This window comes from Chiloscyllium plagiosum, chromosome 4, assembly GCF_004010195.1.
Source record: "Chiloscyllium plagiosum isolate BGI_BamShark_2017 chromosome 4, ASM401019v2, whole genome shotgun sequence".
Taxonomy (NCBI): Eukaryota; Metazoa; Chordata; class Chondrichthyes; order Orectolobiformes; family Hemiscylliidae; genus Chiloscyllium; species Chiloscyllium plagiosum.
In genome coordinates, this window is record NC_057713.1 from 125,564,884 (window position 1) to 125,586,801 (window position 21,918).

The 21,918-nt window shown below is 39.8% G+C and overlaps 1 protein-coding gene across 8 annotated transcripts in view; it reads right to left on the reverse strand.

Moving 5' to 3' along the window:
- Positions 1–21,918, reverse strand: part of LOC122549394 (hepatocyte nuclear factor 4-gamma-like) — a 135,819-nt gene that overhangs the window by 7,382 nt on the left and 106,519 nt on the right. For 6 of the 8 annotated variants that reach the window (XM_043689142.1, XM_043689144.1, XM_043689137.1 and 3 more), the window contains 6 exons: positions 18,343–18,437; positions 13,940–14,046; positions 10,621–10,779; positions 5,302–5,389; positions 5,014–5,166; positions 527–763 (listed from right to left, as the gene is read on the reverse strand). In XM_043689142.1, coding sequence (XP_043545077.1) covers positions 527–763; positions 5,014–5,166; positions 5,302–5,389; positions 10,621–10,779; positions 13,940–14,046; positions 18,343–18,437 — 839 coding nt within the window. The remainder of the gene's footprint in view (positions 1–526; positions 764–5,013; positions 5,167–5,301; positions 5,390–10,620; positions 10,780–13,939; positions 14,047–18,342; positions 18,438–21,918) is intronic. The other 2 variants (XM_043689138.1, XM_043689141.1) reach the window with 1 other exon arrangement.

A 21,918-nucleotide genomic window follows, 5' to 3' on the forward strand; every position in this document is an offset into this window, starting at 1 on the left:
AAAGATATAAAAGATAAGGGGCAACTTTTTCATGCAGAGGGTGGTACGTGTATGGAATGAGCTGCCAGAGGAGGTGGTGGAGGCTGGTACAATTGCAACATTTAAGAGGCATTTGGATGGGTATATGAATAGGAAGGGTTTGGAGGGATATGGGCCGGGTGCTGGCAGGTGAGACTAGATTGGGTTGGGATATCTGGTCGGCATGGATGGGCTGGACCAAAGGGTCTGTTTCCATGCTGTACATCTCTCTGACTATGACTCTATGACTATGACTAAACCATCTAGGTGTTTGCTCAAACTACCACTGAGAATAGGGTGCAACTTCTGCCCACACCACTTCCTGTGGCTGTCCACCAAACGTCTGACAAAATCGCAGCGGCCAGCCATGAGAGCGTGGGTGGAATGTCCCAGCAACATTATACAAGTAAAAGACTAAAACAGGAAAACACAGGTGTCGTTTGAGTCTTACACAGGATTATTCAAAGTGTTGTCCAATTGGCTTTATCTGATATAAAATGAGATATACCTCCCAGCAGCATTTCTTGGAGCAAGTTGTCAATTTTAGCAAGTCCAAAAAGTTTGACAAATTGGATTTGTTCGATCATTTGCCAAGTTATACTTTGAAGAGTAGGTAACAGCAGTAGCAGCTCTCCAAATCGCCCTCGGGAATCATACTGTCGATCATTAATGTAATCTTCCAAACTAACTTGCACTTGGTAACGCATTGTCTTGATTTTTGATGGATTGTTTAAAGCCTTTGCATCTGCAGGAAATGAAAGCAAGATAAAATGAAATTTGGACACATATTCATCACTGGGGATTTTGAAGGCTCCAAACAACAGGGGTTACACAACTTGGATAGATGCTAAAGAAGGACATGCTGTCCAAAGGTAATTTAACTTTTATAGTGAGGATTTGTTGAGAAAAATATGGGTGGTGTAAAAGAAGTTTTATTATGTAACTCCCTCTGCAAATAATAAGTGATTGTCAACAAGGAACAGACGGAAGAGAAAGGGCTGTATGTGCATCTTTTCCCACCTGGCACACTCACCTATCTTACACAATTACTACTCTATCCATTCACTCATTTATCCACTCTCGTAACCAATAACATTCGCACTAGGTGTTTAAACTTACCATATGGCCGCTGGTGCCATTAAAAAGTGTCTTCCCCCAACTCTACTGCGATCCAATGGAAATGCTGCCCCTCACACTTTGGAACAGCTGGGTTCGGAAACACCCAACGATAAATATGGAGTGACGTTAATGCAGAACACAGAGCAACAATCCGGCACCAATTGCAAGAACTCCAGAGCAATGACTTATGTGAAGATACAGATTATAATGCATCCGTGTTTGCTGAGGACTCAAAGTTAGGTTGGAATAAAAGCTGACATGAGGTTACAGAGTCTGGAAAGAGATACAGACAGGTTCAATGAGTAGACAGCAAGATGGCAGTGGGAGTAGGGAAGTGTGAGGTTATGCACTTACGAATTGAGAATAGAAAAGACTAAAGACACATTTTTTTTTAAAGATGAGAGAGACTAGACTACATGTGCAGAAGGAAATTTAAAAGGCAAATACAACAAGTAAACATATTGTTCTTTGTACAAGAGGATTGAAGGACGAGAATAAGGAAGTCTTGGTGCATTTGTACAGCACTTTGGTGAGACTATGCTAAGAATACTGTGCATAGTTTGTCTCCATATGCAAAACGGAGATAAATTTGAACTGGAAATGGTAAAATTTGAAGAAGTAACAAAGAGGATTGATGAGGGTAGAACAGTAGATGTGATCTCTATGGAATTCAGTAAGGCGCTCAACAAGATTCCCCATGGGAGACTGGTAAGCAAGGTTGGATCTCATGGAATACAGGGAGTACTAGCCATTTGGATACAGAACTAGCTCAAAGGTAGAAGACAGAGGGTGGTGGTAGAGGGTTGTTTTTCAGACTGGAGGTCTGTGACCAGTGGAGTACCACAAGGATCGGTGCTGGGTCAACGACTTTTCATCTTTTATATAAATGATTTGGATATGAGCATAAGAGGTATAGTTAGTAAGTTTGCAGATGACACCAAAATTGGAGGTGTAGTGGACAGCGAAGATTACAACGGGAACTTGATCAGATGGGCCAATGGGCCGAGGAGTGGCAGATGGAGTTTAATTTAGATAAATGTGAGGTTTTGCATTTTGGAAAAGAAACTCTTAGCAGGATTTATACACTTAATGATAAGGTCCTAGGGAGTGTTGCTGAACAGAGAGACCTTGGAGTGCATGTTCATAGATCCTTGAAAGTGGAAGTAGATAGGATAGTGAAGGTGGTGTTTGGCATGCTTTCCTTTATTCGTCAGAATATGGAGTACAGGGGTTGGGAGGTCATGTTGTGGCTGTACAGGACATTGGTTAAGCCACTGTTGGAATATTGCATGCAATTCTGGTCTCCTTCCTATTGGAAAGATGTTGTGAAACTTGAAAGGGTTCAGAAAAGATTTACAAGGATGTTGCCAAGGTTGGAGGATAGGGATATGGGCCGGGTGCTGGCAGGGGGACTAGATTGGGTTGGGATATCTGGTCGGCATGGACAAGGTGGACCAAAGGGTCTGTTTCCGTGCTGTCCATCTCTATGACTCTATGGCTGACAAGATTTGTCGCGGAAATAAATTGACTGCCCTATGACAAGAGGCTGAGTGCTCTCTAAGGTTTAAAAGAATGAGAGCTATCTGATTGAAACACACAAATTTATGAAGAAGCTTCAGAGGCAACACAGAGGTTAGTTGGAATTTAGTTCCAAAAACATTAGAGAACTGGCAGAAGCTCCGTGTCTCTTCTCTCTGCAGGGGACATATTGCAGTGCCAGAGATGACCCATGCAAACCCTGTTAAAGCATTCAGGCACCATTAAGTTCTGCTGGATTAAGGGAGAATTGCATTTCCATAGCTCAAAAATGAGCTTAACAGCGATCCAACTGCTACTGAGCTGCATTTCAATGCTGGGATCCTCTCAGTCCACACCCCAACTAGGTTTAAATCAGCAAATTGCCTCTCCCACCCAATAATTTCCAGCTTACCCCCTCCCCCTACCATCATCATCATCATCAAACCCATTCCATCAGGCCCCATGATAACCAGTTAGAGGGAGTGGGTTGCTTGTGCAGTGGTAACATTGGTGGATTAGCAATCTGGAGGCTAGGCTCATGTTCCGAGGATTTAGATTCAAATCCATCACACGCGTGAACTATATGGATTATCTGGAAATGAAAGCTTGTTGCAGTAATGGTGACCATGAACTGATCATTGAATGTCATAAAACCCATCTCATCCATTAAAGTCCTTCAGGGAAATAGCCTGCTATCCTTGCCCAGTTTGCCCGACATGTGATTCCAGATCCTGAGCAATACGGTTGACTCTCACCATCCCTGTACAATGGCTAGGAGAAAGTGAGGACTGCAGATGCTGGAGATCAGAGCTGAAAAATGTGTTGCTGGAAAAGCACAGCAGGTCAGGCAGCATCCAAGGAGCAGGAGAATCGACGTTTCGGGCATAAGCCCTTCTTCAGGAATGTACAATGGCTATACAAGCTACACATCCCTATACAAGAAGTCAATCAGTCAAGGCAATGAAGGATGAAGAACGAATGCTGGGCAAACCTGACAGCAATAACAACAAGTTACTATGAAAGAATGACGAAAAAAGTAACTCGCAGCTTTCCTCATGGTGAATCTAAAACATGAGGGCAGAGTTTCTTTATACATTCACAGGGTGAGGGCTTTGCTGGCTAGGCAGCATTTATTGCCCATCCCTAACTGCCCAGAGGGCAATTAAGTGTCAACTACATTGCAGTGGGTCTGGAGTCACATGAAGGCCAGACCAGGTAAGGATGGCAGATTCCTTCCCTGAAGGACATTAGTGGACCAGATGGGTTTTACCAACAATCAACAATAGCTTCATGGTCATCATTAGATCCTTAAATCCAGATGTTTTTATTGAATTCAAACTGCACCATCTGCTATGGTGGGATTTGAACCTGGGTCCCCAGAATATTAGCTGAGTTTCTAGATTAACCATTTAGTGATAAAACCACCAGGCCATTGCCTGCACATGGTCATTTATGAAAAGAAGCTTTATTCATATAGTGATAATGTGTACATATACTTCACTTCATCTTAACATAGCTCCTAAAGGATATTGGTTGTGATGGCATGGAGGATGTAAGGGAAAAAGGTAATGAGTGGTGGGCACGAGTTGACATTAATTTACCATGGTGATTGTGAAGGCCAATGGGGTGGGTAGGGATAGAGGGTTGCATGGGGCATGAAGAATGGTGGAGGTAGGTGATGCAGGGGTGAGGCTTTGGGCCTAAGATTCAAGGTAGCAGCGGAGACTCCAACCTGCATTGGCCTCCCGCCTGCCCCATCCCAAACACAAAAAAAATGGAAATCAAACCTGATGGGACACTTCATAAAAACCGAAAAGACTGTAAATCAAACACAAGACCACAAACTGCTGGAAAGAAATCCATGGACAGAAGTCTGGGTGAATGTTTCGGGTTGAGTGAGCCAGCTCAGGGTGCTGCCAGACCCGCTGAGCTTTTCCAGCAGTTTCTGATGGGACACTTCCTCATTTCGAAACATTTCCATCACTTCCAAACTCAGGCTTAGGAAATAAAATCTGACAAATCATAACAGAGATCATCTGGCAAAATCACACTCCTAATGCAGAGCCTGGTTTGGTGTGAGCATGTACGGGGAATTCAGGCATGGAGAGGGCTTATCGAATTTCCTCCTTTGGGTTCCGTACAGATAAGCTCCCCATCAGGAGTGTCAACTTGAACAAGAAAAATTCTCATGACTGAGGAAACAGTTTCATTGCCAAAAGGTAGTGAAGCAATTCAAACCTCACCTTCAGGCATATGGAATTTGTAATGACTATTTGCTACTTCCAGCAGAAGACACAATGTTTTGTCACATTGATGTAATGCTGAACATTGTTTCTGATGTGAAACTCTGGTACTGACCTGGATCAAAGAAAACAATTGCTTTCAAACAGGCATATTCATTGTCATCGATCTGAATTTCTTGGAAAGGCTGCACCAACTCATCCAAAATCCTATTTGCCACGCGACTAATTTCTATTTCCGGACTGTTGCGGTGTATGGCATAATCATTCCCTGTTGAAAACAGCATTACCAATTTGCATTTAATTCTTTTAAAATAGGATTTACTCATTATAATTGTACTTGTTGTATGTAAAGTACATATTTTAAAAGCTTTCCATCAGAAACATGAATGTCAGGAATTTTTACCTAGTAATAGGACATCCTTGTATAACATGGATCGTTTTGCCACTCCAAGTAGTAAGTGTTCCCCAGCATGTGCTCTTAACAAAGCAACCTGATGCACAAGATAGATAAGGAAGTTAAAACTATGTTATGTATAACCAATAAGTAATTTCTAAACCCATATAATGCCAATTGTAAATAGCATCACTACCCTTGTTTAATCAAGGTTCTATGTTTCAGTTTGATTCTGTGACCACCATTCTCACCCCCATCGTCAAACTTAAAACTAACCATGAAGCCAAAATTATCAAGGCACTAAGAAATTTTGAGTGGCTTTTTTGTCAAAACCAAATTAATATTTATGATGTTAGTCAGTACGCAACACAATGGGTTTACTTAAAAACAATTAGTTAAAAATAATTAATGGCTCTTTCTTAATCTATCTATAAATTCATGGTGTCAGCAAGACTTATTATGCTTCGTTGGCAAGATTTGGGTCCCACAAATAATATTTCAATTTTAAAATGGTGCCAAGCTAAAAAGAATGTATGACAGGACATTGTAAATCAAGTCAACCCAATTGCTGTTCTTTAAACTTGCAATTAAGACCAGGTCCAAAATAAATATCAAGTTGAAATCACTCCAGTTGGTCAATTCATGGTTCAACTAATTAAAAAAAATGATTTTGTTCAATTTAAATTATTTCAGGTTTGGCCATCTTGACTTTGATGCTCTGCACACTATTGCAATGTCACTTATCCTCTTTATCCTTGTTGGCTCTTCTGCTCCAGATTATGTACCACCCACAAATGGAAGAAGGAGATCAATGATCTTCCATGAACCCATTGCTATCTCAATCTTGGTCAGGGATGAGAATTACATTGAGTTGGCCTCTGGGAAAATCCCACAATAAGAAAAATAATGGGTCCCTAGTCGAAGCACTGTCTTGGAACACTACGATTGAGACATCAAAGGCACTGAACCAGGAAGGTTTACTGCTTTTGCAGAAAGGTTGCTGCATTGACATGAAAAGTCAAAGGATAGTATTTTTCATGGGAAAGCCACAAATGCCCCTGTCTTGATGTGATATTTGTTTGTAGCTTGTATCTACTGGAGAGTATCAAATTCTTGGCAGACATTTTTCCTCTAACCCAGATATCCTCTAACCCATGTTTTTGTTAGGTTTCTCAAGGTAGGATAGCCTTTTTATTGTTTCTGATAAAGAACTAAGGAATAATTTGTCCAGAGATTTAGGTGATGGTCAGAAGTTAATCAGTTTCCGAATTGTACATTGACTTCCAGGTGTTAAAGAAATCGGTTGAGAGATTAGTCACTTATCAGAGATTTGTACTGGTCAGTGGAATGGGTTTTACAAATTCCCAAGTGAAAATTGAATCCTTAAAAATCATGAATTTTCAGAACTGTGGTTAATTTATCATTCTAATAAGAGAGACTGTGGTGTTATGGTGCTAGTAATAATCTGCAGGATCAGACGAATACTTTGAGGGCATAGATTCAAATCCCAACAGAGCAGGTGAACTTTAATGCAAGTTATAAATCTGGAATCAAAAGTTACTTTTAGTAATGGCCATGGAACTATTATAGATTGTTATAACAACCCATCTAACATCCTTTAGCAATAGAAATCTACCATTTTCACCTGGTCTGACCTACATATGACAAGAAGTGAAAGCCTGATCAGCATGGAATAATGAAAAAAGCATTGGTAATCAAAATAGCTTTCAAAGCATCTTTTGGGATAAGTTAATAAAATTCTACTAATAGCCTTATTAAAGACACTTCCTCATTAAAGACACAAAAACAAAAATTGCTGGAGAAGCTCAATAGGTCTGGAAACATCTGTGGGGAGAAAGGGTTAATGTTTCGAGTCACCAGATTCAAGCATTAACTCTGCTTTCTCTCTAGGATGCAGCCAGACCTGCTGAGTTTCTCCAGCAATTTCTGTTTTTGTTTCAGATCTCCAGAATCTGCAGCTCTTTGTTTTATTTCCTTATTAAAGATTCCTTCCTTGGGTAATATATGTTTATCAAAAATGTATTGTTGTAATAATAAGGGCTCAGTTGCTACAAAGGTTTCATTTCTATTTTCAATCAACTGCATATGTATATGCTTATGAGAAGCACAAATAGGGTGGACACTGAGAGGTTTTATCCCAGGATGGAAAAAGAGGTGGGTCTAAATAAGGATTAGGAATCGACTGGCCAAAAGGGCCAGTTCATGTGCTGGATTGTATTGAATTGCATTATATCCGATTTTTGATGGATTGCAAACAAATATCATGGGTACTTTACAACTAGCAAATCTGTTCAGCAGTTAGGAGCATGAACCACACCTGACCTCTCACCCACCTTTCCCAAATACCCTGGGCTAAAATTACTAAAAGTCAGCTTTGGCATTCTGGCATCTCAGTGTCAAAGCATAGAGCATGCATTGAGTACATTTGCACAATGAATTATCCAAGAACTCACTAATAATCTTCTAAAATAAAAAAAACATTTTGTATTTAAGGAAAGGTGAAGGTATACATTTATGCAGTATTCCACTACAGTCCAGGCTTCTGTCTTCTTGCTGGCATCAGCCATTTGTTATGAAGACATTTCAAATTTAGTGAGTGTGGAAATGAATTTGAAGGATTGCCTGAATTGTATTTTCTTTTAACAAAAAAACACAATGAAAAGACACATTGGAAATATTCTTTAAACAAGGCATTTCTTGGAAACTACATGGTTCCAATTAATTGCTGGCCTTGATTGCTTGGACTGACTTCAGTTAAAATTATTGACTGTTTTACAACTGAGTCTTATAGTTGTTCTATTTCAACAGTGTTCTCAGACTTGGAGCTTGTTTTTAGGTTTCAGTTGGGAAAAGCTTGCTATAAAACACGTTTGTGTCTCCTACAACGGAAACACTTTTGCTGTGAGCTCATTGTGCTCTTCTGGAAGAATGACTGAAAAAGCTTCTCCGCAGTATATTTCCCAAGCAAGCTGTACCGGCCCACAGACGAGACAATTATGTGTGATTACTTACTTGCCCACACATGCTAGGTTATTAGATTGACAAACTTTGGTTCTTTCAACTTGATTTGGTTTGTCACATGTACTGAGATGCAGTAGAAAGTATTGTGTTGCGTGCTAACCAGACAAATCATACCCGACATAAGTACACCAAGGTGTATCGAATACAGAATACAGAGTTAGAGCTACAGAGCAAGATCAACTCTACTATAGGAGAGGACCATACATACGTTTGCTAACAGTGGGGAAAAAGCTGTTCTTAAATCTGTCGGTACGTGTTTTCAAACTTTTCAACATCTTATCTTCATTGCCTTTAAGATTAACCACCATTTTTCAGAAAGTGTTCTTCTTTAATAAAGCATATCATTGCAGTGACAAATCTCTTCTTTTCCTACTAGGAGGTGTTTGGGTTTTCGGTTATTTAAGAGGGGTAAACATTTATCTTTTCATACCACAAATTGCGTACGCTCGTCAATTCTGCATCTTCAGAGAAACCTGGATGATGTATCTTTGCATTCCAATACAGAAAATGCATATGATTGCCCATACTTAGACTCTGGTTAAAGTAGTTTTGTTTTATGTTGAAACCTTTGGAGTAGTGGGACTACAGCAACAATTCACTCCTCCCATCTGGACTGCAATGCGTGTTAAGAGTGACACTGTATGAGTGATTATAATTTTCATAAGAGCATGCTTATTCAAGTAAACATTTTAAGGCTTATTTATGTGTGTAAGAAATAAAGCACATAAGTGAAACAATTGTTTCCACAAAGGATTAATCTTTTTGCATCAATCCTTTTTTTTTATTAAATAGCAACTTTGGCAAAGTACGAATGATTTTATCTTCTATCAACACAGCTCCCGAGTGATGCCCATGGTCAATACTAGGTGGGTTGGCAATGAGTTCGAACGGGTAAAGGGTGGGACTGGGATGATATGAGCTATCAATGTTTTGGTATTGGGATTATAAAGGGCCATGGGGATGTTTGAGGGCACACAGTGGCATGGACGTTTGCATGACAATGGGGAATGGGGAAAGGGACATGGGCTATCACACTGGGTACAAGTGGATACACAGCCTTAAATTACATTGTAGAAAGAAAGAGAGTAAAATGAGAGAGAAGATAAAAACAGGAAGAATTTTTTGTATTATGATCTTTATTTTTAAACTGTAATCATATTGCAAGAGTCCCCAAGCACTACTTCACTGACAATAAAGTGATTTTGAATTTCCTGGGGTGGGAAAAGGCACTACATAAAGACAGAGCCTTCTTCTTATAATCACAAAAGTTTTGGATGTAGGTTTGCTCGCTGAGCTGAAAGGTTAATTTCCAGATGTTTTGTTACCTTACTAGGTAACATCTTCAGTGGACCTCATGTGAAGTATTACATAAGTATCACTGCAACACTTATTTTTGACCATACATTAGCTCCCTCACAGAAGAACACTGCATCCAGTTTGAATCTTCAGATCCCACAATTATGCCACTCCATCTTCGAACAGCTTAAGCCTGAGTTCTTATAGCAGAGTCTCGAGAATTTAACTAAATGTAACTTTGGCTGAACTTCGAATAGAACCATTTCTTTACCTGCCCAAACATTTTGATGAAAATTTTCAGGAAAGAGGGAATAAAATTGTAAATAAATTTATGGTTCAGCTGCTGAATAGCAACCGATAACATTTTCTACCCTCGGTGGAGTTGTCATACCATAGGCATATCATACATACATTTGAGAACAGGGTTACTAGTTAATTTGATCAGTCAGAATTTACTCAGATTTGCATTACTGTTGACTCAGGTAGTGGCCAAATGTCCTTCAAATGTAGGGAGGATAACAATTTCCAACTCAAACATTGCTGATGCATCATCATCTTGGAAAAACACCCCACTTCGCAAATTTACAATATTAAGAAAATCTTCCCTATTTCACTTTTCAAAATAGTAACTAGTGATTTATAGTTTGCAAATAGACTGGGGGGTAATTTCGAAACATACCAAGATGGTGGAAGCAGTCAATGACTTAAAAAAGAAATTGGAAGGGCACTTGAGGGAAATACACTGGCAGGAATATGGGGATAGAGTCAGACAATGAGACTGAATTGTTCTACAGAGAATCAGAATGGATTTGATCAGCTGAATAGTCTGCTTCAATTCTGCAACGACTTTATTACAATAATTTCATATGCATGGATATATGCACACATTGATGTATGAGTGCAAATATATATCAAATGTGCACTCAGTTCAGTTGATATAAATCTTTCCAGTTCAAAGTTACATGACTTTTGAAAATATTCATACATCACCTGATCATCTAATGGCAGTTCACAGAAAGCTGGAATATATTTTGCCCATTCCACCAAAACCAGCAACTGTTCCTTCATTGACTCGCAGACGTCGCTAATACTGGCAATTTTCTTTGTGGTGATATCTGTGCTTGCTGCCGAAACCGAGAGGGAGATCTGCTGAGAAACAAGACCAGGTCCAAATTAAATTACAGCTCAGGAAACGTTAATTGTTTTCACAAGCAGTTGCCGTTCCCAGAACACGATCCAAAGAAGCATTCATGCAGATAATTAAAAAATCAAATGAGATTATTTTTGCTTCGCTTGTGACTAATGTCAATGGAAATCGTCAGCCTGGTGTTTGTCCAACAGCAATAAGATTTTATAAGGATCTGCAAACGGGTTTCTAAGTTCAAAAAAGATTCATGTTTTAGTAGCACGATGCCACTGAAAAATAAAATATGGAGCCAAAAGAACTCAGTCATCCAGAAAAAAAAGTGTTTTGTTTGTAAAGAATGTTATAAAACCATACCTTGCAAAGTCTTTGAAAGTTAATTGACTTCTTTGGAACGTTTAACACTGAGCTCTGATTCCCCATTTTTTACATGTAGTCTATTAAAAGGATTCCTTGGTTTTTTTTTGCTGTAAATGTGTTTTTATTTGTTTGTGTTGTTAATAAACAATTCTCATGTTGCATATTAATTGAATGCACCTATTCTTTCCTTGCCATGGTAAAAGCCAAACGTCTGATTTCAGTCAAATTATGTTGAGAAAATTCATTTTCTAGCTTCAAAAGGTAAAACCAAAATTAGGATCATGGGGATGGGGGATATCATGGTTAAACATTTCATGATACATTAACAATGATAAACTTACACTGTAGCTTCAGTGATCATCACACAAATGTATTGCTATAAAAGTTACTGTTTACACTGCCAACTTTAAACCAGCAAAAACACAACCATAGTGGTATTCTGTCCTCAGACTGCACTAGAATATGTAGGTCAAACTGAAATTTGATTACTTTTTTGCTTTGGGAACATAATTTGTGCAGATTAAAAACGTTGTGTGTAAATGCCTAACTGTGCCTTTCTCCGAGTGAGAAAAGAGCTTCATGTGGAGTTTTGCATTCTGAGGCAGTCACTCTGCGCTGCTCTGTCACTAATGATAGCTGAGAATGTGTTGTTGGAAAAGCGCAGCAGGTCAGGCAGCATCCAAGGAACAGGAGAATCGACGTTTCGGGCATAAGCCCTTCTTCATTCCTGTCATCAACCTGCCATAATTGATCGTGTTAAAAATCACACAACACCAGGTGATGAATGATTGGCACTCTGAAAGCTAGTGTGCTTCCAATTAAACCTGACGGACTATAACCTGGTGTTGTGTGATTTTTAACTTTGTACACCCCAGTCTGACACCAGCATCTCCAAATCATAATTGACCCTGGTTTTGATGTGGTTACAATGACAAAATTGTCAATGTTCAGTGTCATTACTCAAGTGAAACTGTCAGTAACTTCAGAGTCTAGATGTGGAAGTCTAGAATGCACTCTCTTTATTTTTCTAGAGGCAATGCAGAGGTCTTGCCAGCTGGCAATCAATGGGAAATCTACGAATTGACAAAATCCCTCGTCAAAAACTACATGTTGAATGAAGGTGTAATTGAGTTTTTAGTGGCCTATTAACTTCATAATTACTGTTAAACAGCTTCACTGACTCTGAAAAGCAAATTTTATATTTGTCGTGCATTAAATTTCTCCATAATGATTAAAATCATATGTAGCTGAATTGTTTTCTTTATTTTAACTTCAATGTTAATCCAATCATCATTAATTTTTTTCCCTAAAAACTAAGGTAAAATTGAAGGTTCGGAGTTGATTTTAATTGACTGATTCGCTGTGTAGGAATACTCTAATGTGATTGGCTGCCTGAGTAATATCAATGCTGTTGCATATCAGGAAATCCCCTTAACTTGATTGAACTGCAAATAGGAAAGATAAAGCCCACACCATAGAAATTTGATCTTGTGGACAGCTTTCTTTTGAGGATTCTTGCTTCACAGCTTAATCCAAACTCCAGGTGAATATAAGCATCCCTGATTCTAACCATCAAAAGCATTGGATAGCGACAATGACCAATTAAATAGCCTAAAAGGTCTGTCCCAGAAGGACAGAAGTCCCACACTCACCCTATTAAGGCAGCTGCCGAGTTATTATTGCTGTGGGGTGGCTGGATTTAACGTTGACGAGATAATGACCAACTTTTTCCCTGAGGTGTGGTGGGAAAGAAGGGATCCTGTTGTAACATTTGCCCAAGTGTCTTTCAACACTCATTAGCAGCGTCAGCCTACGTTTTCTTCCAAGTTGTAAAAAAAAGGGATGTGAAAGACTCCCAATTGCGACACTTCAACAGACTGCTCTTCAGGAGAGTTGACATCTCTTCCATCAGTTATGACAGCCAAACTGAGGGTTAGGCTTCATTAACGAGTCCAAACGGAGTTTAAGTTGAATCGACCTGCTGATTTCAGGTTTCCTGCTTGAGTGACTCATGCCCTGCACCTTTCCCCAACCAGCAACAATTGGATCAGTTGGAAAAATCATTTTAACAAGAAGAAGGTCTGCGTGAATCTTCCCAAAATTGGGAAGACTTAGACTTTAACATCTCTCCATGCAATTTCTTTCACAGGATGCTGGTCTATTCAAAAAATTAAGAGATCAAACTTCAAAGCAAATTTTGACTTGAAAAATTCTATTTAAAATTATAATTAATTAAGTGGCAACACTTTTCACAAAGGTTATTTTCGTCAGCCATTGTTGAAAGTGTAACAGTAACTCTGTATTTATTCATTCACAGGATGAGGGCATTACCAGCTAGGCCAGCACTTATTGCCCCTCCCTAATTGCTCAGAGGGAAATTAAGAGTCAATCACATTGGGTCTGGGGTCACACATAGGTCAGACCAGGTGATGATGGTAGTTTCCTTCCCTAAAGGACTCCAGTGAACCAGACAGGCTTTTTCCTGACAATCAATTCATGGTCATCATTAAACTCCTGATTCCAGATTTTTAGTGATTTCAAATCCGGCCATCTACTGTGGTAGGATTTGAACCCGGGTCACCGGGACAATACCTGGATCTCTAATTAACCATCCAATGATTAACCATTAAGAATACCACTGAGCCATCGCCTCCCTTGTATCACAGCTGATCCTCAGCAATATTATGATGGCCAATCCAAAACAAACCCTAGAAAAAAAATTGTGGAGACTTGTCTAGCCCAAGGGATGGAACTTGACAATGGGAGGTAAAGGTAAGTTAGTTTTTGTACACGTGTCTGCTCTACCTGATGAGATAGAAGTTCAGCTTGAGCCAGTGTGGCGATCGAAGGTGAGCTGCAGCTTTCATAGTTGTTCCGTCTGTTACTTATTCGATCTCGCTCATTCTGTACAGCTGGGGGAGAAATATTATTTTAATTATGCAGCAAATAAACTTTCTGAAATCAAGGATATCTTTAAACAGATGGCTGAGTAACAAAAACCTGTTCTGAAGCCAAGCTAATGAAGCTTCATCTCCCAGGTAGCTTGAGAGTTGTTAATATGGAGCGCTATCTTTTTACATAGATAATAAGTACAATTATTTGCTGCATTAGCTCTGAAGGTGTTTTAATTAACCACATTTATTATTCCTCTCTGTGGGTCATAATATTCATTTTGTTGTTTATTTACATTAACATGCATTCAAGCTTAAAACATGGTTTGATGTCAAGTTTGATAGATCTCTGTATCTGTTCTGTTAAAACTTTGGGCAGAATATCTATTCAAGCAATATTGCTAAGCTACTCGTCATTATAACATTATGATGGTATTTCAGCAGCAGCAATAAAGGAGATAAATTATCCTATTAAGAACTGAATATTCTTAACTTGTGAGTATGGCATAAGAAGAATGTTAAATGTAACAAGCCTCATTGAATAAATAACCTTGAGTCTAGCCCTTCATTGAGATGAGAACCTATCTGGTGCAGGAATAAAACAGTGTGTGCTCTACACCTTACCTTCCCTTTAACAATCTCATTGAGATTGAAACAGATGAGGCTACCTCTGTGCCAATGTATTCAAACAACAATGTTCCTTTTGAGATATAAAAGCACTTACAGCAAATCAGCATCAGCATCGATCTGAAAACTTGGGTAAATGGGTAAGAAGTAGTGAAGATCAATTCACCAATTAACCAGTTTGCAGAAAATCAACTAGACTGCTTGATCAAACTAATGACAAAATTAAAGCCAGGTTATATTCATAACTCATGATTTGTCTTCTTTTCAAATTGTATAAGAGCTCACATTATTTTCCATTTTGATACAATTTTTCAAACATAAAATTCATTTTATAGAATTGTTGAATTCAATCTATTTTTTTTTCAAATTCTTAGTGATCCAACTGCACAATCTTGGTTTTCAATATTTGAAGTTCAATAAAGAGCTTCACTGATCAGAATTTATGGCAGCTATTTATACCAGTGTATAAATACCTATATTGACCAATATTTTTCAACCTAGCATAGTTGCATTTGCCCTCAAATCCAGTGTTATTGCCCAGACTGGATTGAGTAACTTCAGAAAATCTTCCGGTATTAACTATTTAGCTTCTTATTAATTCATGGGATGAGGACATCACTGGCTCTACCAGCGTTTTATTGCCCATCCCTAGATGCCCTCGAGAAAGTGGTTGGTGACCTGCATTCTTGAACCATTACAGTCTATTTACTCTAGGTGCACCTACAATGTCAATAGGGTTGGGACTTCCAATATTTTGACTCTGACACTAAATGAATAGTGAGTTATTTCCCAATCAGGAGGTTGAGTGGCTTGGATGGGATCTTGCAGGTGGTGGTGTTCCTGAGTATCTCCATCCTTTGTATTTTTACTTGGTATTTGTTGTGGGTTTGTAGGTGTTGTCTAAGGAGCCTTGCTGAATTTCTGCAGTGTAGATGCTTCTAGTCAGTGTTGGTGGTGGAAGGAGTGGATGTGGTGCCAATCAATCAGGTTGTTTTATCCTGGACGATGTCAAGCTTCTTGAGAGATGTTGGAGCTGCACTTATCCAGGGAAATAAGAGGTATTCCATCACACTTCTGATTTATGCCTCATAGATGTTGGATAGACTTTGGGAGTCAGGAGGTGAGTTGCTCACTACAGGGTATTCCTAGCGTCTAATGTACTTTTACTATTTTTATAAGGCCAGTCTAATTCAGTTTCTAGTCACTGGTAACCCCTAGGATATTGATAATAGAAGATTCCATTAAAGCAATTTCAATGAATGTCAGGTGGTGATTGACATGACACTTGTCATTGCCTGATACCCATGTGACTCACAATGTTCTTGCTACTTAGCAGTCCAAGCCTGGATATTGTCCATATCTTGTTGCATTTGAACAAGGAGCACTTCAGTCTCTGAGGAGTCGCAAAACAGTGCTGAACGTTATGCAATCATCAGTGAACATCCCCACATCTGACATTATGATTTAGGGAACATGTTTATTCTGAAGCTGAAGATAGTTAGGCCCAGGAAACCACTTGAGGAACTTGTGCAGAGATGTCCTGGAGCTGAGATGACTGACCTCCAACAACTATAACCACCTTTTTTTGTAGCAGGAATGCCAGAACAAGGAATTGATCAGTTCAGTGTAATTAGTAGATGCAGCCTGCAAATAACATGTAATGTCTTGTTGATTCATCGTTGAAAGGAACTGATCACATTATATTTTTAAGCCCTAACAAACAAGTTTTGAAGACTGATGAAAAGTTATTTATAAGTCTCAAGAATTGCAAACCCTTTCCAGGAAGGAATTGTCAGGAATCAACGCGCATGCTCCACCATGCTTTGGCATTCATGGCCAGATGACTGGGACAAGCCAGGATTGGCTACAGCCAAGCTCCATATTACAATGCACCTGCCAGATGATTGACAGCCTCATTGGAATGGGTCAGTGGCAAAGCATCAACCAGTTTCCTGTATTCTACCTGGCGCTGCATTTAGGCCAAGTCAGATGGGATTCAGGGAGGTTCACCAACTTTCTGGATCAGCTGTTTCTGAAAGTTTGAAGTTCTGGAAATAGCAGAGGCTGGAGATTGATCAACTCTTCCATTTTTTAGAATGATTACCACTGCCAGCTGCACCAGGCAACCTACCAGGGTCAGATTTACAGAATTGGAGATAGGTGGCTCAAGCACTAAGTGCCACCCCAGAACTGAGGAAGAGTGGTGCAATATGCTCCATGTCTTTATGCTGTGTGCTCCATGTGTGCTGGCAAAGCAACACACTGGGGAATTACCCTTTACCATCCTGCTCATGCTGAGCTTGATCACACTTGCTAATTTATTCAAGTAACATTTGTGTAACTCATTCTTTACAATTCTGATTGGTTAAGGGGTAGGCCTCAATGGCTTGCAATATGGATCAATTGAAAGCTAAATACTGCAGATTGAAAATGAATCATAGAATTCCTACAGTGTGGAAACAGGCCATTCGGCCCAACAAGCTGCACCAATCCTCTGACAAGTAACGCACCCAGATCATTTCTATTCCCTATTATTTTATATTTACCCCAACTAATGCACGTAACCAACATATCCCTCAACACTTTGAGCAATTTAGCATAGCCAATTCACCTAAACTGCCCGTCTTTGGATTGTAGGAGGAAGCCCACGCAGACTCGGGGAAAATGTGCAAGAGCCACACAGACTGTCACCCGAGGCTGGAATCAAACCCAGATCCCTGGTGCTGTAAGGCAGCAGTGCTGACCACTGAGCCACCATGCTGCCCCAGACGCTAGAGACACACAGCTGGACTGGCAAAACCAGTGGTTAATCTTCAGAGCAATACAGACCCGAGCTTCCAAAGTGTTCTTTAATTCCTGAAACTCAAGGGTTCATGCAGTAATTTTATAGATTCTTTCCTTTTATCACAAATCTGCAATGTATGTGGCACTGGAGAAACAAGGTGAAAATCACGATACTGAATAACCAAAGCCATCCAGTCAGGAGCACGTTTGATTTACCTTCTATGTCCTTTATAGAGGTTTAGGAGTCTCAATGGCACAGCAAGATGGCTTTGTGGTTAGCAATGCTACCTCATTGTGCTAGGAACCTGGGTGCAATTCCAGCCTGAGCTAACTGTCTATGTGGAGCTTGCACATTCTCCCTGTGTCTGTGTGGGTTTCCTCCACTATTTAAAGATGTGCAGGTTAGGTCGATTGGCTATGCTAAATTGCTAATTGAATGCAGGGTAGTTGACTAGTCATGGAGTGGGATGCTTTTCAAATGGTCAGAAGACTTGATGGGCTGAATAGCCTGCTTCCATAGCCTGCAGGGATGCAATGAGTGAAGTTGCAGATTCTCTTTCCTTTTAAATTTGCTGCTGTGCACAAGTGCACTCTAAGCATAGAGGGTACAAAGTAATAAAAAGTGATAAATGATACAGTGAACCCAGAATTGACTGATGCGAAAGTCGAGCACTGTTCTTCCCTCAACTGCTTGCTACTATCCTGAATTTGATTTCTGCAGGCTGGATGGAAGTTTCCAGGTCTCGCTGCTAACAATGGGAACATTGGCACAAGACACAGAAACACAAGAGTATTGCCCTCTACAGGCCATCAGGAGGCATTAGTATTTTTACTTAAATGTGCAACAGTGGAGCAAGTCATTTCTGACACACCAGGCCACCCGATACACCTCATCATTGTTCTTACCTTCTTTCTTCATGCCAGCTCGAAAACATTTCTTCAATCTGCAATATCTGCATTGGTTCCTCTTGTCTTTGTCAACGACACATTGCCGATTAAATCTGCAGGGTCAAAATGGCAAATTCATAACTAACTTTGAACCATCACATGCAGTCAGGATTGTTATTCACACTTCTAAAAGATCTATTTTGAAACTTAGAAAGAAAAATGTTAAGTTTCTCTTTATTTTTAAACACATCACTGACAACACGATTGAGAGGCGATATTGTAGTGGTTTTTAAATCATGAGGGGTATAGATAAGGAGAATGGCAGGTGTATTTTCCACAGGGTGTGGAATTTCAAGATTAGGATGCATATTTTTAAGGTGAGAGGAGAAAGATTTTATAAAAGCTTGAGGGGCAATTGTTTTTACACAGTGTGGAGAAAGTGGTGGCTGCGGGTACAGCTATCACATTTTTAAAAATATTTCGATAAATACATGATTAAGAAAGGTTTGGAGGTTTATGGACCAAGCACAGGTAGATCAGACTAGTTTGGGATTACGGTCGGTGTGGAGTGATTGGACCAAAGGGTCTGTTTCCATGCTGTATGCAGTTAAAAATCACACAACACCAGGTTATAATCCTAAAGGTTTATTTGAATGTCCAAGCTTTCGGAGCGTTGCTTGTTCATCAGGTAGCTAATGGGGCAGGATCATATGATGCAGAATGCATAAGTAAAAGATCAAAGTGTCATACAACTGATGTGATGCATCAGACAAACCTATATGGCTGTTAAGTCTTTAATCACTTAGAATGGAGATGTACATTTTGATTGAGTAATATATAAATGACAGAATTTCTTTCAAGTCACTGACCCAAGATAACTTGAGGTTTTATCAGTGGATTAAAAAAGGTGACATCTCAGTTCAGACAATGCATTAAAAGGTGTGAGGTTAGAGTCTGTCTGTATCCCAACCTGGAGTCAGACTGGTTTTATTTTCAAAGTAGGAATTTACAAAATGTCACACTCACTGACTGCCTACAGACTGTGTGCTTTTTGACTCCATGTTGTCTGACTCTGTAACTGCAATGGACAAACATATGAGAATAATGGTTGTCCCTGATTAAGTTTAAAAAAAAATAACATGACAGTCTGTGGCAAGAGTACTCCATGTGATCTAAAAGACTTTGAGGAAATAGTGGATAGAACACAGAACATAGAACAACATCGGCCCACGATGTTGCACCGACCTGTGAACTATTCTCAGCTTGTCCCCCAACACTATCCCAAAATTATCCATGTGCTTATCTAAGGAATGTTTAAATCTCCCTAATGTGGCTGAGTTGACTACATTAGTAGGTAGGGCATTCCACGCTCATGCCACTCGGAGTAAAGAACCTGCCTCTGACATCTGTCTTAAATCTATCACCCCTCAATTTGTAATTATGCCCCCTCGTACAGGCTGACGTCATCATCCTGGGAAAAAGACTTTCACTGTCTACCCTATCTAATCCTCTGATTATCTTGTATGTCTCTATCAAATGCCCTCTTAGCCTTCTTCTTGCCAATGAGAACAGGTTTACGTCTCACAGACTTTCCCTCCAGACCAGGCAGCATTCTGGTAAATCTCCTCTGCACCTTTTCCAATGCTTGCACATCATTCCTGTAATGGGGCGACCAGAACTGTACACAATATTCCAAGTGTGGCAGCACCAGCGCTTTGCATAGTTGCAGCATGATATTGTGACTCCGGAACTCAATCCCTCTACAAATGAAACCTAACACACGATATGTCTTCTTAACAGCACTATCCACCTGGGTGGCAACTTTCAGGAATCTATGTACATGGATTCCAAGATCCCGCTGCACAGCCACACTACCAAGAGTATTTCCATCGACCCAGTACTCTGCCTCCCTGTTATTCATCCCAAAGTGCATCACCTCACATTTAGCTACATTGAACTCCATTTGCCACCTCTCAGCCAAATTCTACAGTTTATCCAAGTCCCCTGAAACCTGTAACATGCTTCCAAACTGTCACCGACTTTAGTGTCGTCTGCAAATTTACTAATCCATCCACCTATGCTTGCGTCTAAGTCATTTATAAAAATGACAAACAGTAGTGGTCCCAAAACAAATCTTTGAGGCACACCACTAGTATCCGGACTCCAGGCTGAATATTTTCCATCAACCACCACTCACTGCCTTCTTTCAGAAAGCCAGTTTCTAATCCAAACTGCTAAATCACCCTCAATCCCATGCCTCTGCATTTTCTCCAACAGCTGACCATGTAGAACCTTATCAAAGGCTTTACTGAAGTCCATGTACACCACATCAACTGCCCTACCCTCATCTACATACTTGGTCACCTTCTCAAAAAACTCAATGAGGTTTGTGAGACACGACCTGTCCTTGACGAAACCATGTTGACTATCAATATTGAGTGCAGAACAAGAAGAGTATAAAAGGAAAATTGTTAGTATCACTGTAAAATGACAGGGTGGACACGTAAAAAGGATGAAAGTTGTGAATTATAGTTCCAAAAATTGCAGATGACACAATATTAAGACCAAGGATGCAGCAAGGCAAGTGACCTGGAAGTGAAATAATGTTTGAATGCAAATACGATAAGACTTTCAATGATCAGAGAGCCAATATTATTAAAGAAAGGTGCTTCCGTGGGTTAATTACCTACCTGAATTTTGACAGATTTTTGTTTCTAGTCAAGAAGGTCACTATGGAACAAACGGTAGGTACTATAACCAGAAAACAATTACGTTCGAAATGGGAAATTAATAGTTATTTGTCTGTGAAACAGGCAGATAGGTTTTGAGGCTTTAGATATAATAGTGGTGCGCAGCATTAGGTATGTCAGGTATGAATTGTGTTGTACTCATTGTAAGGTAATCCTTAACTGTGACAGGGCTACAAACTGAGAGATAGTTGATGAACCAACAGTTATTGTCCATCTGATTGTTTGAATCTTAGAGGTTTGAATCTTAGAGGTTTATAAAATTATGAGGGGCATGGATAGGGTAAATAGACAAGACCTTTTCCCTAGGGTGGGAGTGTCCAAAAATACAGCATATAGGCTTAAGGTGAGAGGGAAGGATTTAAAAGGGACCTAAGGTGTGACGTTTTCACACAGAGGGTGGTATGTGTATGGAATGAGCTGCCAGAGGAAGTGGTGGAGGTTGGTACAATGACAATATTTAAAAGACATCAGGATGGGTATATGGATAGGAAGGGTTTAGAGGGATATGGGCCAAACGCTGGCAAATGGGACCAGATTTATCTCGGATATCTGGTTGGCATGGATGAGTTGGACTGAAGGGTCTGTTTCAATGCTGTATGGCTCTAATTGAATGGAAAGGAAAGGTAAGGCAGATTGCATATTGGTCTATTCATTCCCTAATAGAACATAGAACATTACAGCACAGAACAGACCCTTCAGCCCACGATGTTGTGCCGACCACTGATCCTCATGTATGCACCCTCAAATTTCTGTGACCATATGCATGTCCGGTAGTCTCTTAAATGTCCCCAGTGACCATGCTTCCACAACTGCATGCTCTCACAACTCTCTGTGTAAAGAACCC